Genomic DNA, 20874 nt, shown 5'->3' with positions numbered 1-20874 from the left:
GGCCATAGGTGACAGGAGAGGACGAGGACACAGGAGGAAGAGCACACCGATTCCACCAGCCAGACAGGCAGCCCCGATACCACAACTATTGACACAGTGTACTTAAACCTTGGTGTAAAGCAATAAACAGTATTTCTAAACTGCAGCAAAAGCCCGGAAACTCATCTGTTTGTGTCTGCGTCAGGATCACTCTAAACCCTCCTGTGAAGTAATGGCAAAGGATCAAATTGCCATTACATCTTGATTTCTCAAGAACCATGTTTGGTCTGAAAACGGAAAATGGCATTCATTTAAAAATACTAAAATAGTTTTCATGTCTGACAAAACCTTAAACAATTACTTCACTTTCATTTCATTTGAGGTTTCAGTGATTTTATTGATTTACTTCATAAAAATACTTTACTACCAAATACATATAAGAATATATAGCATGATTACATTCTATCATTTATATTTGTACATGTGCAATTTTCCAACAATAGAAATCTTTATTTTGATCAGATAATGAATATTTATGAAAATATTGTATTTAAGGCTTGGGAGTTACATATTTTAAGGGTTAACATATGTAGGAAAACTATGTTCATCATAAAATAGAAATCACTTTATCATATCTACAGATAAGAGTCTACAGTCCACAGCAGGCGTTGAGCGATTTCTTCTGGCCGGATGGACTCAGTCTGACCTGAGAATCTGACTGCCGCCTCAGTGTGACATTTTTCTTCACCTCTCTGTGGGAATCAGAAACAAGTTAAAGTGTTGCCATGGTGTGTGAAGGGAAAGCTCAAACTCTCTGTCTCTCTGGCCTCCTACCTGGCGAGATGAAGCACTGTCTCCACGACATTGGTTCCCTCTTTGGCACTCGTCTCGCAGAACAAGGCGCCGTATGTCTGCAAGCAAAGCATCGACATACCTGACTGAAGGCAGTTTATATAGACACCCTGGAGGCTGGGTGTCTGTATAAACACGGTTTAATCAGGTGGAATGAACAGCTACACACCTTGGCCAGCTTCTCTCCGTGAATACTGCTCACACAGCTCCCCTCTGGAAGCTGCTCTCGGAGGTCCACCTTGTTTCCAATAACACACACGGGGATTTTCTCCTCTGTTGAATTCTGTATTAAAAAAAAACAACATTGTTTAATATATTAGGTGGTGTCACTATTTGACTTTTCATGCAACATTTCCACTGTTACCTGAATCTGATCCACCCACTCTCTGACGTTCAGGAAGCTGCTTTCTGAGGTGACGTCGTAGAGGAGCAGGACTCCATGAGCTTTACGGAAATAAGACCTGGCAATACTACGAAACCTACAATCCAAAGAAACGCTGTTTTTACTCTTGTGTATTTTACCATCTTGACTCATTAAAAGCAACAATTCGAATAGATAACACCACGTTTTTTCCATGTGTAACTTCCTGATGATACCTCTCCTGCCCTGCTGTGTCCCAGATCTGCAGACTCGTCCTCTCTCCATCTACAAGCATCCTCTTAATTTGAAAATCAACCCCTGAGAACCAAAGAAGTAGTTTTACACGTGTGAAATCAAGAATGAGTGTTGGATTACATGTGATGTCATTGCGGTGGCTCTTACCCAGCGTCGTCTGCATGTCTCCCCTGAACTCGTTGAGAGTCAGTCGCAGCAGGAAGCTGGACTTCCCCGCTCCTGCGTCTCCGGCTAACACCAGACGGTACATCGGAGCCGGGCCCGCACCTTCTTCTATGTCCGCTCCTAAATGCTTCGGAAACACAAGATAACAAGCTTGTCCAATTTAATGTGGAACATCTCATTTTTTAGTGATCATTTGGTTGGTTGATTGGGAATGTTTATTCTTCACCAAAGTAAGTGGCCTAGAAAAGCAAGAACAATTAGCACTAAGCCTGATGAACAGTATTTAACTGATGACATTAACTATTTTTGTAGACTTTCCTCTGCCATTTTTCTATTTGTTTTTTCAATAAAAGGCAAATTCTACTTTGTTGGGACTGTTAAACACAGAGGATAGATCACTCTTATTAAACCTAGCTTTGTTTTGAGTGTCACAACAAAAGCCACACTGTCAGAAGTGCAGAAAACGTAACATTTTAAACTACATTTATTCCAATTGAAATTGTGATAAAATACAAATCCATGCATTAACACTAACTGGGGAGGAGGTTATGATGCATCAAAAAGCTGTACCTTTGTAGAAAATGCAGACAAACGTCTTCGTAGTGACGATGTGATAGAGTTTGCTTTGCTGGGTGATACTGAAACTGTGGCTTCAGATTGCATTTCTGAAATCTGTAACAGAGAAAAGTAAATACTTATTTAAAGTTGTCACAGTTTACCAGCATAACATGAGCCATTATTTAAACCTGACCTCCATCTCAGACGGGACATAGGAGTAACTGTGGTGAACAGTCTCCGCGGAGACCCTACTGTCGTCGCTGTCGTAATCGCTGCCCGAGCCTTCAGCTGTGTCCATGGGCAGCGACACTCCACTGTCCAGGTACTTATCCGCCCAGGTGGACACATGAGAGAAAGTCGTTTTGCTGGGATCCGGCTCCGAGCTGCACCAAAGCATCAACACACATGCTGGCTTTAGCTGTGACAATTTAATTCAGAGAGATCAATCGGCAGATCCACAGAACTTTATGTACCTGCTATGGTTGAGTGTGCTCTGTCGGAGAGGCTTCATCCTTCGGGCTGGGATTTCATTTTGGGGAGACAGCTGTTGAGCAGATTAGGAATGTCAGGGAGAAAACTTCTGTATTTTATAACACTTGAACCAGTGAAAACTATTTATTGTCAGTCTCTATCTGATGTAAAGTCAGTCTATCAGAAAAACAAGACTCACCCTCCTTTTAGCTGCAACCGCCTCACTGGCCAACGCAGAGCGCAGCCCTTCGTTGCTGTCATACAGCTTTTTGTTTGTTGCCCTAATGATGTGTTCAAGAAAATACAAGTCAGATACATGAAGCATTTATTATCAGTTTTACAAAAGACTCTGCTTAGTTTTGGTATACGAAGCCTTCACAACAGGTTACTACAGTATAAACTTTTTATTGGAACTTTTTGGAAAGTGTTGACACCTAAGATACCAAATCCCTGCATTCTTGATTACTGCACGAAAAGAAAAAGCACTACCTATATGTTCACACTAGACAGCATCATGAAGAGAAGAGCAGACTTACTGGAGAATCTGAATCTGATTGGCATATGACTGGTATTCGATAACCATCCTCTTCAATTCATCCGTTTCTCTGTAAAGAATAAACACCACATGAGAAAGATGTTGTACTGGATGATGGATGGTGTATCGTGTAAACTGACGAGTTGAGTCGAGTTTAAAGACACCGCCTCACCTCCCATGTTGAGCTTTCTGGTCTGCGTACATGTTCTTCAGTTTGTCCATCTCTGAGTGCAGGACAGCGATGTTTGTCTGGGCTTGGAGGAGAGAGGCCCGCAGATCCTCGTTTTCCTGTGGGGAGATTTGATGAGTAACTGGTAACTCTACACTACATACATGTGACTCAACTAAAACAATCACAACAGAGAACTCACCTGTGAGAGATGAGTGATGTGTCTGTTCAGCCTGACCACCTCCTTCTTTGAATCGTTGGAATCAGAGTCCTCTAGGCTCTTCAGAATAGACATTTACACAAGAAGGCTGTTAAATAGTTTCAAATGTTGATAAGCCAATGTGTTTTTAATAAAACAGAAAAAGATATGAACATTCCCTACTGCAGACCTGTATAATTAATATTGTGCCGCACAGTTATTGCGTTTACATTGTTTTGTTTACTCTATGGAGTAGAGACAATAAGAGGGACTTCTTAAATAAAGACCACTGCCAGGCACAATGTTTAACTCACTTTGTAAAAGAAAGCATGTTTACTGTGAAACATGCTTTTCAATTTGTGGTAAAATAAGACATAGCCAAGTCTTTTTTTAACCTGCCAAATGTTGGTCTTTTGTTATTGGCAATCATATATGAGACAGTGATGCTCCATTTTTACAAATAATATTATTGTAACTAGTGCAAGTTTTTAACATAAAACGAAAAGTGACACTTTAGGTGCAGAGCAAGAATGTAGTTTTATTTTTTAGCACAAACTATGGAATATAGCATGGCCTGCACTGCACTAGGGCTGAACGATTAATCGATTTAAAATCGAAATGATGCGATTATGAAATGGCAAAGCCTGCGATTTCTTTTTACCTTTTTTTTTTTTCTTTACATTTTTTTGTTTTGTTCTTCTTGTGTGTCAGTCATCCACACCAATCAGAAGTGCTGTGCTCCACATGTACCAGCCATTGTTAACCAATCAGAAGTGGCCCATGATAGAAGGTGATAGACAGATTGATCCAATCACCTGCCAAGTATTTTTGAAAGTGCCTGCCCTTTTCCAAATGACTTCCAATGGAGCTTTCCTAGATGGTTTGGTGAAACAAACCATCTGAGTCAGGTTAGTAATGCTCCATCACATGTTTTACATCTATTACAGGGTGAATCTTAAACTGAAGCTTGACTTTAAAGTGAACCCATATTGCTATATTTGAAAAATATATTGTAGGGCCATAAAGGGCCATATAAAACATTTCTGTGAAGTTTATTTTTCAAAATACCAAATAGATCACCCATTGTAGCCATGCCTCATACTGCTCAAACCCCTCTTTTGCAGCCCTCTTAGAGAAACGCAGATTTTGGGTCCTTAGCTTGAAAAAAAAGAAAGAAGCTAATGCCTGATCAGAATTCTACCAGAGATAAAGTTACATTTGGTTATGATAAAACGCCATCCTGTTCTAAACCACATTAAGGATTATTTCTGATAGTATGGAGCTCAAATGCTTTTTCTCTTGCGGGTTTATCACAAGGTGAGTACCTTTTTTCATTCCCTGGTTTTTAAAACACATCTGCTCTCCAGTACAGGTTAGCTCTGAGTGTGAGCGAGGCTTGCTAATGTGAGCAAAGACGAGATTACGTCCAAAACACGTCAGGCATTGTTCTGATAGCAATTTTCTGTGGGTCAGCTGCCGATTTGACGTCAGATCGGATGGACACGTCACAGCGGATGGAAATCTGGATCAGCTCCGTTGTAGCCCCGTTTTTAGAGATTTGGGTACGGAGGACAAGAGAGAGGGTTGTATTTGACGCTGCGTGAGTTCCCCGACGCACCGGGGACACATATTTATGTATAAAAGACATCACAAAGTGCATTTTGCCCTTTAAAAGCAACCCAACGGAAGTTTCATGTAAGTTTAGTTCTTCCACTCGTAGCTCGGGCCGCGGGGGTGCTAGAGACGGGAGCATGTTGATGCGATTTTCCTAGACGGAGATATGGCCGCATTTTACAATAAACTTCCGTTGGGTCATTTAAAAACAAATATCGCAAATCGGATCGCAATATTTGCCGGAAATTCGCAATTCGATTTTTTCCCAAAATCGTGCAGCCCTACACTGCACCCCTAATTCATCAAAGTGACTCATTCTCTCACAATGGCTGAATAATCTTGAAAACGTTGCCCTTTGAGAGTTTACTTAAACAATTAGAGAAAGTGTTTACGTGGATGTCTGTTGCAGCAGAAATTGAGCCCTTGATGCATATGCAAAGGTGTAGGGTTTGTTTTCTCCTGGTACCCTGGCTTTCCTCTTCTTTTTTATGATCTTAGAGAACATCATCATCATCTTCATCAGTCTACTTCTTCTTACAAGGTAAATGCAGGTTGTGAGAAACGTACCTTTAACAGTCTGTCCACTGTTGCATGAAGGTCTGTGACCTCGTTCTTGTGCTTCCTCTGCAAATTCGCCATTACTTCTTCCATTTTCTTACGCTCCTACAAACATGAAACCAAAGAAGTAAAGAGGCGCGGCCAGACTCAGGCCTTGAAGAGAAGCTTTTATCTGCATCACTGAGGCTCTTTGTGGAGAAACCTGTAACCTGCAGCTGTGTGCTGCACCACAAATATGCAGGTAGAGAGAAATGTGCACTCTGCTATAGAAAACTTTTTTTCTGCCTATTTCTCAGCTTGCTTTTTATTGCAGCTGCTTTTACGACAGCCCATTTATCGGATTTGATACATTTCCCTTTCTATAGACATGTAAGTGTAAATCACAGGAGCCAGCATTCACTCTAATACTGCAGGTATCATACTTACATTGTCTCGTACTCTCTCCTCTGTTCTGGCAAGCTGCTGCTGAATATCTTCCTCCAGTTCTGTCAGCTGACTGTTGTTCATCTCTTCAGTTCTGTTTCAACAAAAAAGTATGTTCAATTTTATTGGCAGCCTCACCGCTTCTAAATCAAAGCAGAATCTCCAACAGAGGTCCAAAATCTATTTGAAAATTCTACCTGACTGACTTGAACTTGCTGTCGTTGTGACTGTTCAGTCAGACAACTCACGTGTTTCTTAATATGTTTATTAGAAGCAGCATATAGTTTGAGTTTGGCATCTAGGCTCGGGCCTCATCACTCCACAGATTTACAAAGAACATTGAGTGGTGATTAGATAACTATCTCCTGAGCCTACTGGTGGAAGCTGGGGTGGAGGTGGGCAAGCAGCAGCAACATGAAACACAGCAGCAGACCTGGCAGCTTAAATAGAGCGGCATGTTTAGGAGAATGTGTTTGGTTGGTTGTAAGAGGGACGAGGTGCGTCACGTGTTAATGTCTGATTGGTGCTCGAGTTGACTGCCTGAACTAGCTCGCAGGCTTCGCCCCATCTGTGCTCTCGTCAGACAACACAATAACATACCAGTGGGGGGGTTAATATTTATAAATAATACCCCATGTATAATGGTTTTAGTTTAGTATATTTTTTTGAAAAGGACAATATGTCAAACGTCTATTCATCACAACATAGTGGAAACATAGGTACAATAGATGGGGGTATCTAGTTTGTAAAAGGACTAAAATAACAAGGCAGGCAGCACATGTAAGTCTTTCTTCTTCCTTGAATGAGGAATGTCACCTTTCTCATGCCCTGTAGTTACTGAACCACAGAAAGAGCTTAAACAAAAACAGCTTGCACAGAGTTTATTCCCGTAGCTAGGAGTGAAATTCAATAGTGGATTAAAGGTACTATGTGACAGGTCACTAACGTCTTTCTTTTAAACACAACCTATATTTAAAATAATTCTTAAGGTTCTTCAGCTTGAATAGCAGTAACCAATGTAAAACATATTACATTGAAATTATAGTCAAGCATTTTTTTCTGTGCCAAGGACACTGAAGTGACTTCAGTTCAATTTTCAAAGAAAACATTTGTTCACTACAGAATTGTGTTTGTACAATGTGTCTTGAAAACGCTGTACAGTATCTAAGAACTTGACTTTTAATACAGTTAGAAACACATTGAAATCTATTTATCCAAAGGTGGTACATTTTAAATTTGGGAGTTTCGTGGTTACTGCAGAAATATGGCACTACAACATGGCAGGAAGAAGACCCGCTCTATATGTCGATGTATACTAATATATATTTATTATTACTATTATATTACATTTCTGCCATACATCCCATGATTACTACACACTAGTCGTTTAAATGAAGCAGTTAATCCCAGTTGCTGCAGTGGAGGCAGTGCCTGGGGAATGAATAGTCTCTGTGGTTTACCGCCACAAGAGGGCAGCAGCTCTGAGGTGAAAACTAATCCACAGGAAGTTTTGCTGCATTGAGTACAATTATGGTTCAATGAAGTGTGTGAAACTAAAAGCAAACTGTCCAACAAATTAACTTTTAACCATTTTTGCTCATACAGAAACATTAGCCACATAACACGTGTCCATCATCATAAACACCTTTGTAATGTGGCTAATTCTTTAAAAAAGTTTCATAATAATTTTCTTTCCATTTCCCAGGACACATGTTCTGAACTGCACTGACCCCACATTATGCTCACCGCTTCATACTGGTCTCCAGTTGTTCACACTCCAGTCTGTTCTCCAGGTTTAGACTGATCAGAGATTGAATTACTTCCTCATACTGCTGCAGAAGTGTTTTGTTTGCAGAGGAGTGAATGGTCTGGTAAAGATCCGCCAGCTGCTCCCTGAGACTGTGGGAGGAGGACAAACAGTTACTGTCAGCAACAAACAGGGCACTTACATTTATACCCAAAATGTAGTTTCTATTATCAAATACTAAAAAGAATACTAACCAACACCTGCCTTCAGTAAAATGTCTAAATTGTATCTAGAAGCAGCATTTTTAGGCCTATTTTAGCTAAATTTAGAATGTAAATGTTGTCAACTTTATCAGTAACTACATTTTATAAAACAAAAAACATATTATCATGTGTGCAACTCCTACACAGTATCACCATTAGCCTCACAGTATTGGGCTCAGCAACAGGTGGATGTACATAAAGCTCAGTAATTCCTTTACAGGCATAATTGTTAGTATATTATAGTATATGACCTGAACAGCAGCAGACAAACATACACTAATAAGCACAGTCTCTTGTCCACATGTATTAAGTTCTGCTAAAACAACCGGAGAAAATGTGTCCCTGTCACATATGTTTAACTTGCAGATCTGTTGAATACCATTGTTATGAAAACACTTCCATACAGAAGTAATGCATGTAAGATATGTGGTTGATGATACAGTAGCAGTAAGATGTTATGTTCTAAATACTAACCGTTTATAGTCAAAAGCTGTTCATATGGTTGTCAGAATGTTTTATCTGTAGTTTTCCTTCTCCATAATGGCCACTTTGAAAGGAAGAATCCCACTTCGCATTTGCCAGTTGGATGCCAGCTACATATAACCATTAACATATAAAGGTACACCTTTATTCACTTAGTTAATTCAATGTGTATCTTTCAGTGGTGGAAGAAATACTCAGATCTTGTACTTAAGTAAAAGTAGAAAAGTGTAGGAATACTGTTACAAGTAAAAGTACTGTATTCAAAGTGTTACTCAAGTAAAAGTAAAAAAGTATTGGGACCATATTTAAAGCACTATAAGTAAAAGTGCTTGTTATGCAGATTTACTAATTTCAGAATCATATTACATGTTTGATTATAATTATTGATACCATCATGTGTTTATCAAGATGGTAAAGGTCATATTTAAGTGTTGATCATATTGTTTATCTCAATAATCTCAGTAACTACAGGTAGCCTACTTCATAAATGAAGTGGAGTGTGAGTAGTACAATATTTAACTCTGAATTGTAGTGGGGTAGAAGTACTAAAGTAGCATGCAATTAAAATACTCAAGTAAAGTACCTCAGAAGTGTAATTAAGTACCGTACTTGAGTAAATGTACACGTTACTTTACACCACTGGTATATTTTGTGTATGTGTGGCTTATGAGTTACAAGGCGCTTCCGACTTGATCAATTGGAAATAAACTATGTTTAAGTTAAAGGAAAGAGGGAAAACGTCCAGCAACAGGTTCCAGAGCAGTCCTTAAAATGACACACCATTAGCCGCTGGCTACCAAATCCTAAAGGTAAACAGGAGCGGTCAGCCGGATGTGAGTTTACCTTTCGGAGAGAAGAGACTCCGCATCAACCCTGCCGACAAACTCTTCCCTCGGACACGCTTGGTTTTGGAACGACCCAGCGCCAAAAGACGCCAGATCCAGAGTCTCAGAAACCTCTTGAAACCTGGAGGAAAACATGCTGTAGTCGATGTATCCGTCCTGGTCCCCACCGAACTTGTCGAACAAAGTTTGGATCTCAGTTTGGGACACGTTCAGCTCCCGGCAGACAACCGTGAAGTCCTCGTACTCTATCTTACCGGATTTGTTCACATCACAAGCAGAAAATAACCTATGAAGGCTGGGTGGGTCCATATTTAAATTGATAAAACACATACAAAGTATACAAATAGTTAAAATTAAACCCGGCTTCTGCCACACGGACTAACTTCGGCTGCGTGCCAACACAATAAAAGCCTCCGTTAAATGTCGGAGGATCCTCTTATTGGTCCAATTTAAGTGTAGGCGGGTATTCCGAATAAAAGCACCCTGTGTGCCTCTTCCTACCTGGATTCTATCAGGTTTCTGCAGAAATATTATTTATTCGGCTTAATCCTGCTGTATGCCATCCCTGTGCGGAGTAACTCTGTAATACAATAGAAACACAACACATACGCAAGTATGTGGCTCTATTTACCTTTAAGGTGTGTGTATGAGAGTGTTATCAGAGATACTCCTCTTTGTTCCCTTTCCGTCTGAAGAGTGTTTCTGACGCCACCCAAAGAGACTGAATCAGCAAAAAAAGACTATTAAAACCTACAAAATGTTAACATTGTGGCAATATTTTTTTTTAATATTGTAAATGGACCTTTCTGCTCCATGCTACCTCTTTTGAATCAGCATAACTTTCCACTTTGAAAATAGTAATGTCATATTGTGTTACATTTTACTGCACTAATTTTCCTACACAAGTATATTTTGTGTAAATATTGTCTTTATTTTTCATGTCTTACAATAGTCTTAGCTTTTAAAGTTTGTAATATATTTGTATTGATATATATATATACACACACACTATATTCTTCTTGATGTGCCTTTGTATGCACCACTTATACCATAGCAAATTCCTTGTATGTGTAAACCTACTCGGTAATACATCTAATTTTTATATATGTAGATTAATCAAACTGATTCATCTATCTGCATAAATAATGAGGAAATGTCATAGGGCCATATAATCCTGAGCAATTCAAATAAGAAAGTATCCATTTGAGCTTTATTTGAAAAATTAAAATAAAGTGCTTTTTATATACAATACAAAGAAGAAAAAAAAACAGTAGTGATGTATGATACAAAAAATACAATTCACAATATTTTTACATTGGCAGCTGAATTTACAAAACCATTTTACATAAAAACTCTTTTTACTTACATGTTGACAAGAGTCTGAGCCACTTGTACTCTCACAAATAGAAGGCCACACTATAGTGGTTCATTAGGAGAAAGCAGACAATGATACTTTCACTGTGGCATTTATAGTTTAGGCTTGTATTCAAATAAAAGCATGTTCAGTACCTACACATATTTAACTAAATCACAGCCACTTTATATTTGTTCTGCAATTTAATATTTTTCCGATGACAGACACTTCACCGAAAGCTGCCATTTCTTTGTCTTTAATAACAGTCAAAGCAGAAATCTTTCATACTGCATGATTGATTATAGCCGACCAGTCTTTAAAATCCACATAGTTATATCTGCAGTGCCATTTACAAGAAATGTAACATAATACTAATACCTACCTATAATTCAGTATTTTTATAAATCAGCCAGTGGTTATTCATGTGCTACAGTTTTAGAATAAAATGTAGTCCCTGACTAAAGTTGAAGCCACTGTGAAATAAAAAACAAACAAACCTCATGACAGTATTAAATCACATGTATTCAATGTTTTAACTCTTTTTTCTGATCATGGCCAGTCCTGTCACACCTACAGTGTAGCATTTGACTCACAGCACTACTACCTGGTTAGTTTATCATCCCAAGAGGCACGTCTCTTGATTATTGTCTCAGAAGGCATTATCCGTTTCAGATTTATTATCAAATCCATAACCTGCATTGTACTAAGGCTTTTCAACATCATGTGCAAATCCTCTGCATTTTGACTCGAGCAGTATGCCTTCCTGCATTTTGTGGAATTTTAATTTTGCTGCCCGCATTACAACACTTGAGCCAAACTCAAGTATCATATTGTATAAAAATGCTTTCAAGTTTTTCCGACATCTAGCTCACAAATTTGGTGGATCATATGGATTATAATTCATTATTTTGGATTAAGAAAATGGCTAATCAAGATAATTAAAAAGTACAATTCTACTAGTTGAAAATGAAAATTATTACTTTTATGTTTGTCTTTCAAACCATTTAAGCAAGCAGAGGGAGATTTTTTCCATTCATTAACTTCCATGAATGAATATGTGTATCAACTTGAGGCTATACAGATGTGTGTTATTTAAATCAGATTATGAATAGTTGTGATATTTAAATATGCTTTATTATTTCCCTTTAGGAATAGCGATAGATATTTCTAATATTAAAGAATGTCTATGAACATGTTCTCTCTTTCTCTAATAAAAAACATTTGACCAATCTTCCGCACTAAAATACACAAAAATGGCTAAAATCTCTTGCATACTCAGATTTAGTGTGATGATGTGAGTGTGTGCCTGGGTGGGTGTGTGTGTTTGCAGTGCCACTGATCCTAAAGTAATGAACAGCGGCAACACCTTTGTGCTTACTCAGTCTCGAGGTGAGGTTTTCTTGGTGTTTCCCTCACTTCACATTATTTCGTTTGCATAGACTGCCTATCTCATGAACAGCATGAAAATACCTGGAATGAGATTTTTCCCTTTTTCACATTTGGTGAAAGAACCCCCTGCTGAAAGTCAAGCTTCCACAGAGAAATATTTGTATCCACTAATAATACAATACTTTACAATAAGAGCATAATGTGTCTTTATTTATGACTATATAATATTAATGTTTTTGGTGTGAAGTGATTGAGGTGGTAAGAGTTTCTACAATATTTCTATGAGGTGATTCCTTGTTTGTGTTTTCTTTCAGTTTCATATAAAATGGGTGCTTTTTTTTATCAAACTTTTCAGTCTATTAGTACAAGTCTCTTTTAATGTTTTCTCACTTTCTGTTATATTCAAGCCTTAAACAAGGAGTATACTTCTGTGAATGCACACTGACTTCTTTATCTTTTTTCTTGCCTGCTACTGTATAGTTGGTGTATACTCTGGTGTGTGTTTACCTTGCTACGGTACAGTACATAGTGCATAGCCTCTGCAAAGGGTAGGCTTTTACCAAATGAGAATGAAAATATAACAGCAAAAACTGTTAGCTGTTTGTTAGTGGGAACATTTCTGAATATCTCTGTACCTTCAAAGCATTACCAGTAGATAATCTGGACGGACTGTGGCAATGCTATGAAATCTAATCTGAATTATACTTGTGACGCCTCCCCCATGCTTATTACATTCCTGTGAGCTGTTTGTGAAAGCGTCAAAATCCTAAAGGCAAAATAGTACTTCTTCAGTGTGTTTCAAATGCACTTCAATAGGGGGAGTGACAGGAAAATCAAATGAACGTGGACCACAGGGACAGAACGAAAAAGAAAAGTGCAAAATCTGTGTAATGAAAAGTCTCTCCACGAAGAGTCCGATGAACCTCAGTTTTCCCTCGTACAGGGTTGTGTCTCTCTCAGCAAGTGCACTCTTTTCCTTAAGGTTTAAAATGAGTCTCTCCGCACATCATGAAGCCCGCCTCACACTATAGAGTCTTTAATCTCAGAGCCCAGTCTGACTCGTGGTCGTGGGCAAGTTGGAGAAATCTCTACTCGGCTTTCTTTCAAGTTCAGAAGCCTCTTCTCGGACTCTGAGAAGCTCTTGCTGTTGTCGGGCGACGAGCACTCGTGCGGGGGAGTGCCGCAGATGTAGTTGTCATTGAGGGTCTGGTAGCCCTTGTGATCTGACGCTGACGGTGTGACTGCGTTTCCGTTTAGCGGCAAGTTCTCCGCCGGTTTCCCCACTATCCTGGGCTTCTTCTGCTGCAAGTTAGGGCACTCTCCCTCCTTGAGTATGGACTTCATGTGGTCGCGGTTCCTGTAGACGACAAACAGAGAGAAGACCACCAGGGAGAAGGCCAGGAGGGCACACACTACTATCAACTCATTCCAGTAAGTCTTGGTGTTGATCTGCGGGGAGCGGGCCTGTCCTGGCAGGATGATAAACTCCTCCTGTGAGACCTGGGGCGTACGTGAGTGGCCTCTCAGGGTGGTGCTCTCCAGCTTGGCCTCGCCCCTCACACAGTAGTTTGCCAGCAGCTGTCTGAAGCCTTCCTCCACTGACCAGCACTCGTAGGTTTCCTGCTTGTCAGCCTGAGCTACCACTACCAGCCCCCCCTCTGGGCTGGGGTAATGGAAGTGACCTGAGCCCTCACTGAACTCCCACTTCCTTTCAGCCAAATTAGAGCGCAGCTTGCAAGGGAGTACTTTGAACGTGTTGGCTGGGATAATGATCACCTGGCATGAAGACATTTCTGTGGGAAGGCAAAGCAGAGACTTAGATAGAGTCAGACATGGCATGTAATAAGCTGTGCCGCCTTATCTTGAGCAGGATTCCGAATAATAAGTGTTTGACGCAATGAACACATTTGTAATCACGACTTAAATTGAAAGGCATAACAGAAAAAATCCAGTGCACAGTTGCTGGTCTGTAAATCTTTGACAGAGAAAAAAGGAGTTCACTTACTTGAAGGTGGAGATTTAGCAAACCTTGGGCTTGGCGATGCCTTGTCGCAAATAGCTGATGTATCTGCATCGTCTACATCCTGCTGCCAGGCACTAAAACACATATATTTTTTTATGAGAAACCATCCAAGAAGAAATAGATTGTCTTCAATGAATAAAAGTGTTTGTCAGATTATTGTGCAGAGGGGATGCATACCTGCTTGGTGGAGCCTGTCTAACATCTACACACTGCTTCCCGTTCCAGGCACAGTAAGGATCCCTGGAGAGGATGCACTCCCCACAACTCTGATAATTAGTGCAGTTAGCTACTGGGACCTCCACCAGTTCAGAGAAAGAGGAAACATAAAGCTGACCCTGTGGAGAAGAGATGACAAAGCAGGGAAGTCCCCAAATACAGGTGGGTTACTAATTTCATCCAGACTCTTCCTTGTTTAATAGTTGCACTTTTCTTAACAACAACAACGTAAAAGTTATTTATTTGCTTTAATGTACTAATCCAAGCACAGAAACAAAGACACGTTATGATTCAAGAAGTTCACAATTAGCTGTTTGCAGATCCCCTGAGAGACATGCATGTAATTAGCTGAGCATGAGGTCTTCTTTAGGCTGTGACTCTTAGTGACAAATGGAATATTTAAACAGCCAATAAATGCATTTCCAGAGCATGTTTTCAGTTCACACAGTGAGAAAGCTATGTGGAACAAACCGGTCTTATTTATTCTTCTCTCATCACTCCACTATACCTTTTCAGTGTCCAGCTCTATGTGTTGCACTGGTTGGGAATCACGGAAGAGCGTCATCTCCTCAATGATGTGCATCTTGTTTTTGACATTAATGGCTTTGTGAATCCTCCCATCATCTAAAAGACACAGAATCACTTGCAATTAGATCAACAAATTACACAGAATGCTACAAAAGGGTAGATGAGTTAGTTTGTGTGCAGGAAACCATTACCTGTGCCAATGAAGAGCACATTATATGCCTTTTTGGCTGCCTGGACTCGATGGACAGCGATCTGCGTGTAGCGAACGTTACGTTTCAGCAGGAGAGGCTGACTTCGGATCACGCTGTCCATCAGGAAATGATCTTTGACAAAATTCAGCACCTTGTCTGGCATGTGCAGCGACGACGAGATGCCCTGTTCTCTGGCAGCATTTGTAATACACTGTGGAGGAAAAATCACGAGTCATTTAAAAACATTCACACACATACTGTAGGACAATGTCTGACACATAATGCAAGGGCTTCAATGTTTCATTTTTTGATTGAATCAACTCTGATGAGCTTGCCAGGAAATGAAAGTGGCAGTCATTTGAAAATAATAAGGTGAGAGGTGAACAAGCTCAACAGATATCTGCTTGAGCCTTAATCGTCAGTAACACTCAAGGACGTGGCTGATGAGCAGGCAGTCACGTATGAAACTCGTTCATGCAGCTGACATGGATGTTTCTAACTGTTTCTCCAGCAGAGGGCAGCAGGTGGTTACTCACCACTCCAGGCCGAGGCTCAGGGACCGGATGATTGTAAGTGTACCACTGTTGAGTCTCTCGGTTGACTTCGCGGTATCGCCCGTTGAAAGCCTTATCCACCTGGTCCATAGTGAAGGCACACACTGCAGAGCTTCCAGAAGCACCTTTATACCTGAGAGAACATCACATTGGATTTAGAGGTTGGACTTAAAAGTTGTGCAATGGGTGCATCAGTAGCTGTGTCTTTATATATACGTGTATGCAAACTCTGTGTGTACGCAAGACACGTGTTAACATGTTAATGTGCATTTTTAATATGCAGTATGTATGATTTTTATACTCTACAGAACTTCAGGACAGAGTTCAGAGCAAATAATTTAGAACACTTTCATCACCTCCTATGAAAGTAACCCCTCTATTATTTTGCATTTGCACTTTTGGTTTTAATCATTTATAGTATACCTCAGATAAAGACTCATTTTATTCCTCACGTGCCATATTTGTTCAAGATATCTGACAGTATAACAACATTAATTTTGTGACATGTTGCAGTGAAAGTTGGAGCTTACCACTGAGAGGTGAAGACTCCATAAAACACAGTGTTCTTCCAGTCGTCGGGGCTGGGTGTCAGCACAAACATGTCTTGGATTATGTTGAAGGGGAACCCATCATCAGGCAGAGAGCAGAGCAGCTGAGCCTTCAGGAAGGTCGTCCATTTCTTCTGCAGAACCCTCTCGCCTCCCATGTCGCCCTGCAACACAGATATCGCAGGGATGGAGCAGTTTAACATGTGGGCAGTAGAGGGTGCAATAATATAAGATTGACATCTGTCTGAGCTGAGGCGGTTGACAATGCTTCAGGAATAACGGTTTGATGCACAGCTGTGATTTGATGGGATGTGACAGGCTTGTAAAAGGCATGAAATAATGATGTGCACCGTATGGCATGTTGCCACGGGAAACCTCACATACCATAACATACAGTATATTGTATGATATATTATATTAGGAAAATAGTTCTGTCATCTACTTTCTCCATGACTAAAAACAGAAACAGAAAAAAAGCGCTGTGTCCAAAGGTGAAGCACTTTGAATTGAGGTAATTGGAAACGTTAACCTCATGTAGTAAAACCATAATGAGCTCAATCACTTGTGCGTGTTACACAGATACACCCGGGGGCAGCAGGCTTTTAGGTCATGAAAACAATATGCATCATCACAACTGGCTTTGACAAGAAAACAAGAAAAAAAACACTTGGGGCTTTGAAGAGGGCAAATGCTTTTAAATGAAAAGAAAAAAGAGGCTTTGCTCCCCGTCAATTCTTCTTCACTAACACTATGGCTCTGATGCAAAGCCTTTGGCAATAGCCTTCAAAGTGATGTGTTGCATAGGACCTCCTTGGCAAACAGACTCATTTGGCTACATCTTTTACCCTCAATGATTTAAAGTATGTGATGTATGGCGGTATATTCCACAAGGAGTTTTGGGTCTCAGAAAAGTACACTAACCAGGGGCTGTACTGATTTTTACAAAAAAGACATGACATTTAAAAGGAGGATAATAATCATACTGTCTATTTTACATACAGTTCATAGTAACAATTATTCCAGTCTTCTCCCAGGCTTAGATCTACAGTAACAAGATTAAAGTTGGCTGCCGGAAGAAAAAGCATTTTTTTTTAAAGTGCAGAGGACCAAAGAGAAATACGAAATGATCTAAAATACATAGGACCTTCTAACATGAAGCTTCAATTGATTCCACTTAAGTATTACATTAATCAGAGTAAAAGGCAGCGCTGGATGGGGAAATGACACATGACCAATACTGAGCTTCTGAAGCAATTACTCTTTGCAGTAAGCCAGGCAGATGATTAGCAACATACAGTACAGTATGTTCTCTTTCTGCCGAACGCTCGTTTCATAATGTAAATGCCACTCTGTGCTTAAACTGACTTCTGAATAATTTAACTAAATGCATCCCATTTATTAATCCCTTGTTAAAAGCATCCCTTGTTCAAAAGGCCGTTTAAAACGCATGAACATGGCAGGCAGTAATGGCTTCTTTCTGGGAACTTTATAATCCGGCTAACTGAGAACATGCTTTGTTCTGTTTGCTCAGAGCAAAAAATGGTTTACCATTCCATAGTTAGCCTCTATGAAGTGGAACTTGTGTACTAAACACCTGAATAAACAACAAAGAGCGGACTGCTGTAGACACAGTACGTCAAACAAGGGACTAGGGAGAAACGGATTGGATTTAAAGCAACTATTTATTTGAACAGGAATCCCTGTATGGTATTACTTACAGGAACTGACACTATCTACAGGACTGTCTCAGAAAATTAGAATATTGTGATAAAGTTCTTTATTTTCTGTAATGCAATTAAAAAAACAAAAATGTCATACATTCTGGATTCATTACAAATCAACTGAAATATTGCAAGCCTTTTATTATTTTAATATTGCTGATTATGGCATACAGCTTAAGAAAACTCAAATATCCTATCTCTAAATATTAGAATATCATGAAAAAGTATACTAGTAGGGTGTTCAACGAATCACTTGAATCGTCTAATTAACTCGAAACACCTGCAAGGGTTTCCTGAGCCTTGAAAAACACTCAGCTTGGTTCAGTAAACTAAATCACAAGTATGGGGAAGACTGCTGATCTGACTGCAGTCCAGAGGACCGTCATTGACACCCTCCATCAGGAGGGTAAGACACAAAAAGAAATTTCTCAAAGAGCAAGCTGTTCACAGAGTGCAGTTTCAAAGCACATCCACAAAAAGTCTGTTGGAAGGGGGAAATGTGGCAGGAAACGCTGCACAACCAAGAGAGATGACCGCAGCCTTAACAGCATTGTGAAGAAGAGTCGCTTCCAGAATTTGGGGGAGCTTCAAAGACAGTGGACTGAAGCTGGAGTCCAGGTATCAAAAGTCACTGTTCACAGACGTGTCCGGGAAATGGGCTACAATAGCCGTATTCCCATGGTCAAGCCACTTCTGAACTCAAGACAACGGAAGAGGCGTCTGACTTGGGCTAAGGAAAAGAAGCACTGGACAGTTGCACAGTGGTCCAAAGTCCTCTTTTCAGACGAAAGCAAGTTTTGTATTTCATTTGGAAGTCAAGGCGCCAGAGTCTGGAGAAAGGCTGGAGAGGAGCAAAATCCAAGTTGCTTGAAATCCAGTGTGAAGTTCCCACAGTCAGCGATGGTTTGGGGAGCCATGTCAGCTGCTGGTGTTGGTCCACTGTGTTTCATCAAGCCCAGAGTAAATGCAGCTGTGTACCAAGAGATTTTAGAGCACTACATGCTTCCGTCTGCTGAAAAGCTCTATGGAGATGAGGAATTCATTTTCCAGCATGATCTGGCACCTGCCCACAGTGCCAAAACCACCAGTAACTGGTGTACTGACCATGGCATTACTGTCCTCGATTGGCCTGCAAATTCCCCTGACCTGAACCCCATAGAGAATATGTGGGGTATTGTGAAGAAGAAGCTGAAAGACACCAGACCCAACAATGCTAATGAGCTAAAGGCCGCTATTGAAGCATCCTGGGCATCCATAACACCTCAGCAATGCCACAGGCTGATTGCCTCCATGCCACGCCGCATTGATGCAGTAATCCGTGCAAAAGGATTCCCAACCAAGTACTGAGTGCATTAATGGACATTTTCAAATGTTTGATTGTGTTTTGCTGTTATAAATCTTTTTTTTTTACTTGGTCTGAGGAACTATTCTAATTTTTTGAGATAGGATTTTTGAGTTTTCTTAAGCTGTATGCCATAATCAGCAATATTAAAATAATAAAAGGCTTGCAATATTTCAGTTGATTTGTAATGAATCCAGAATGTATGACATTTTTGTTTTTTTAATTGCATTACAGAAAATAAAGAACTTTATCACAATATTCTAATTTTCTGAGACAGTCCTGTATATTCAAATATTTTAGGAAGCACACTCCCAAAATTAAACATGTTAATTACCTCCTAACTAAAAACGAAGCATGAGTCAATATTTATATAACTGCGTTTTTAATTGGATGTATAGAAAAACTGAGAGTATAATTTCATAAATATTTGGAAACGTAACCCTTAGGCGGTCCCGACTGAACCATGTCTGTGATTCACGGCTGGGCTTTCTATTATAAATGAATATAAAAACTATACTGGATCTCTTCATCGGAGTACAAAACAAATAACTAAAACATTATCAGTTTGCAAAAAAACAACAGGTCTTTAGAGACTCTGTTTTTTTATGAGAAAATCTCAAAGTCTCAGTGAATATTTGTCATTCTTGTACCTCGATAAACATGATTAAAAGACAGCAGTCTGATCTGGAGAACGGGTTTTGCAAAGTTAATGATGTTTACAGAAATGAGAAGACCCTCAACGATGTTAACAAATGCTGTGTGAGGTCTGTATCTCAAAAGCCCTGGGTTTAAGTATTTCAGCAGGTGATAATCCACTTCTGTGCATGGATCTTGAGCTACAGTTATCCAAAAGACATTTCGACTTGGCTACAGAGTCCTGTCTGAGCACAAATATTTATCTGAAACGTGATAAGATTTGAGGGAGGAGAGGATCTGGAGAAATAGAACAAACAGGGAAACATGCAAGAGGAATGTTTTTCTGAAACAAGAGATCCTGCGTCACTGCAGAGAAAGACTGTAAGCTACACTCATCATAGTCAGGCTGTAAGAAGCTTTCAGAAGGATCCTGCTGTGTGCTTCTGTATAGGAGCATGTACTGTCTATAAACACATGAAATGCACAAACACACAAACAAGCCCTCTCCCTGGTCTGATAGACCCCTATAGTAATGTGAAGGGGTGTCAGGATGTATAGCTAAAGGGGGAAAAGGCCCCTTTAGATGGACTATCTCCCTTCAAGCATCACTCACCTTACACACGCGAGCGATGCGTGACACAATGGTGTTGTCAAAGAAATCAAACTCCTTTCCTGCTTCACTGAAGAAGAAGTAAATCTTATCGTCGTCGCCCACGAGGTTGCCCTTGGGCAGGCTCTCCTGTATGTAGGCAGAGCCAACAAAGGCCGGATCTGAAAGAAAAATGACGCAAGTCAACCGACAGTAGATGAAATTCAGGCGTCTAGAGACGGACGTTCTTATTTCCTCTGACATCAAAATACTAAATGGAAAATTCAATTGCGACAAGGACACTTT

General features: G+C 40.0%; 2 protein-coding genes across 4 annotated transcripts in view; both read right to left on the bottom strand.

Annotated features, from left to right (window-relative positions):
* Positions 1–362: 362 nt before the first annotated feature.
* Positions 363–10043, bottom strand: rasef2 (RAS and EF-hand domain containing 2). Its single transcript, XM_079685786.1, has 17 exons — positions 9476–10043; positions 7886–8038; positions 6143–6233; positions 5726–5821; positions 3548–3625; positions 3349–3464; positions 3178–3246; positions 2841–2922; positions 2644–2714; positions 2364–2553; positions 2183–2284; positions 1595–1739; positions 1429–1510; positions 1196–1310; positions 1001–1114; positions 814–890; positions 363–731 (listed from the first exon to the last, which is right to left on the bottom strand). The coding sequence occupies exons 1-17, from the start codon at positions 9805–9807 to the stop codon at positions 629–631; spliced, it is 2016 nt and encodes a 671-aa protein (XP_079541912.1). The 5' UTR covers positions 9808–10043; the 3' UTR covers positions 363–628.
* A 626-nt stretch (positions 10044–10669) lies between these two features.
* sema4ba (sema domain, immunoglobulin domain (Ig), transmembrane domain (TM) and short cytoplasmic domain, (semaphorin) 4Ba) overlaps positions 10670–20874 on the bottom strand; it is a 54070-nt gene continuing 43865 nt past the window's right edge. For all 3 annotated transcript variants that reach the window (XM_079682797.1, XM_079682796.1, XM_079682795.1), the window contains 8 exons: positions 20593–20750; positions 16263–16444; positions 15715–15865; positions 15179–15389; positions 14968–15083; positions 14421–14578; positions 14226–14317; positions 10670–14013 (listed from right to left, as the gene is read on the bottom strand). In XM_079682797.1, the coding sequence (XP_079538923.1) occupies positions 13241–14013; positions 14226–14317; positions 14421–14578; positions 14968–15083; positions 15179–15389; positions 15715–15865; positions 16263–16444; positions 20593–20750 (1841 nt within the window). In that variant the 3' untranslated portion in view covers positions 10670–13240. The remainder of the gene's footprint in view (positions 14014–14225; positions 14318–14420; positions 14579–14967; positions 15084–15178; positions 15390–15714; positions 15866–16262; positions 16445–20592; positions 20751–20874) is intronic.

Source organism: Notothenia rossii, assembly GCF_949606895.1.
Source record: "Notothenia rossii genome assembly, chromosome: 5".
Classification (NCBI taxonomy): domain Eukaryota; kingdom Metazoa; phylum Chordata; class Actinopteri; order Perciformes; family Nototheniidae; genus Notothenia; species Notothenia rossii.
The sequence above is the reverse complement of the archived record's forward strand: the minus strand, read 5'-3'. Positions and strand labels throughout refer to the sequence as shown.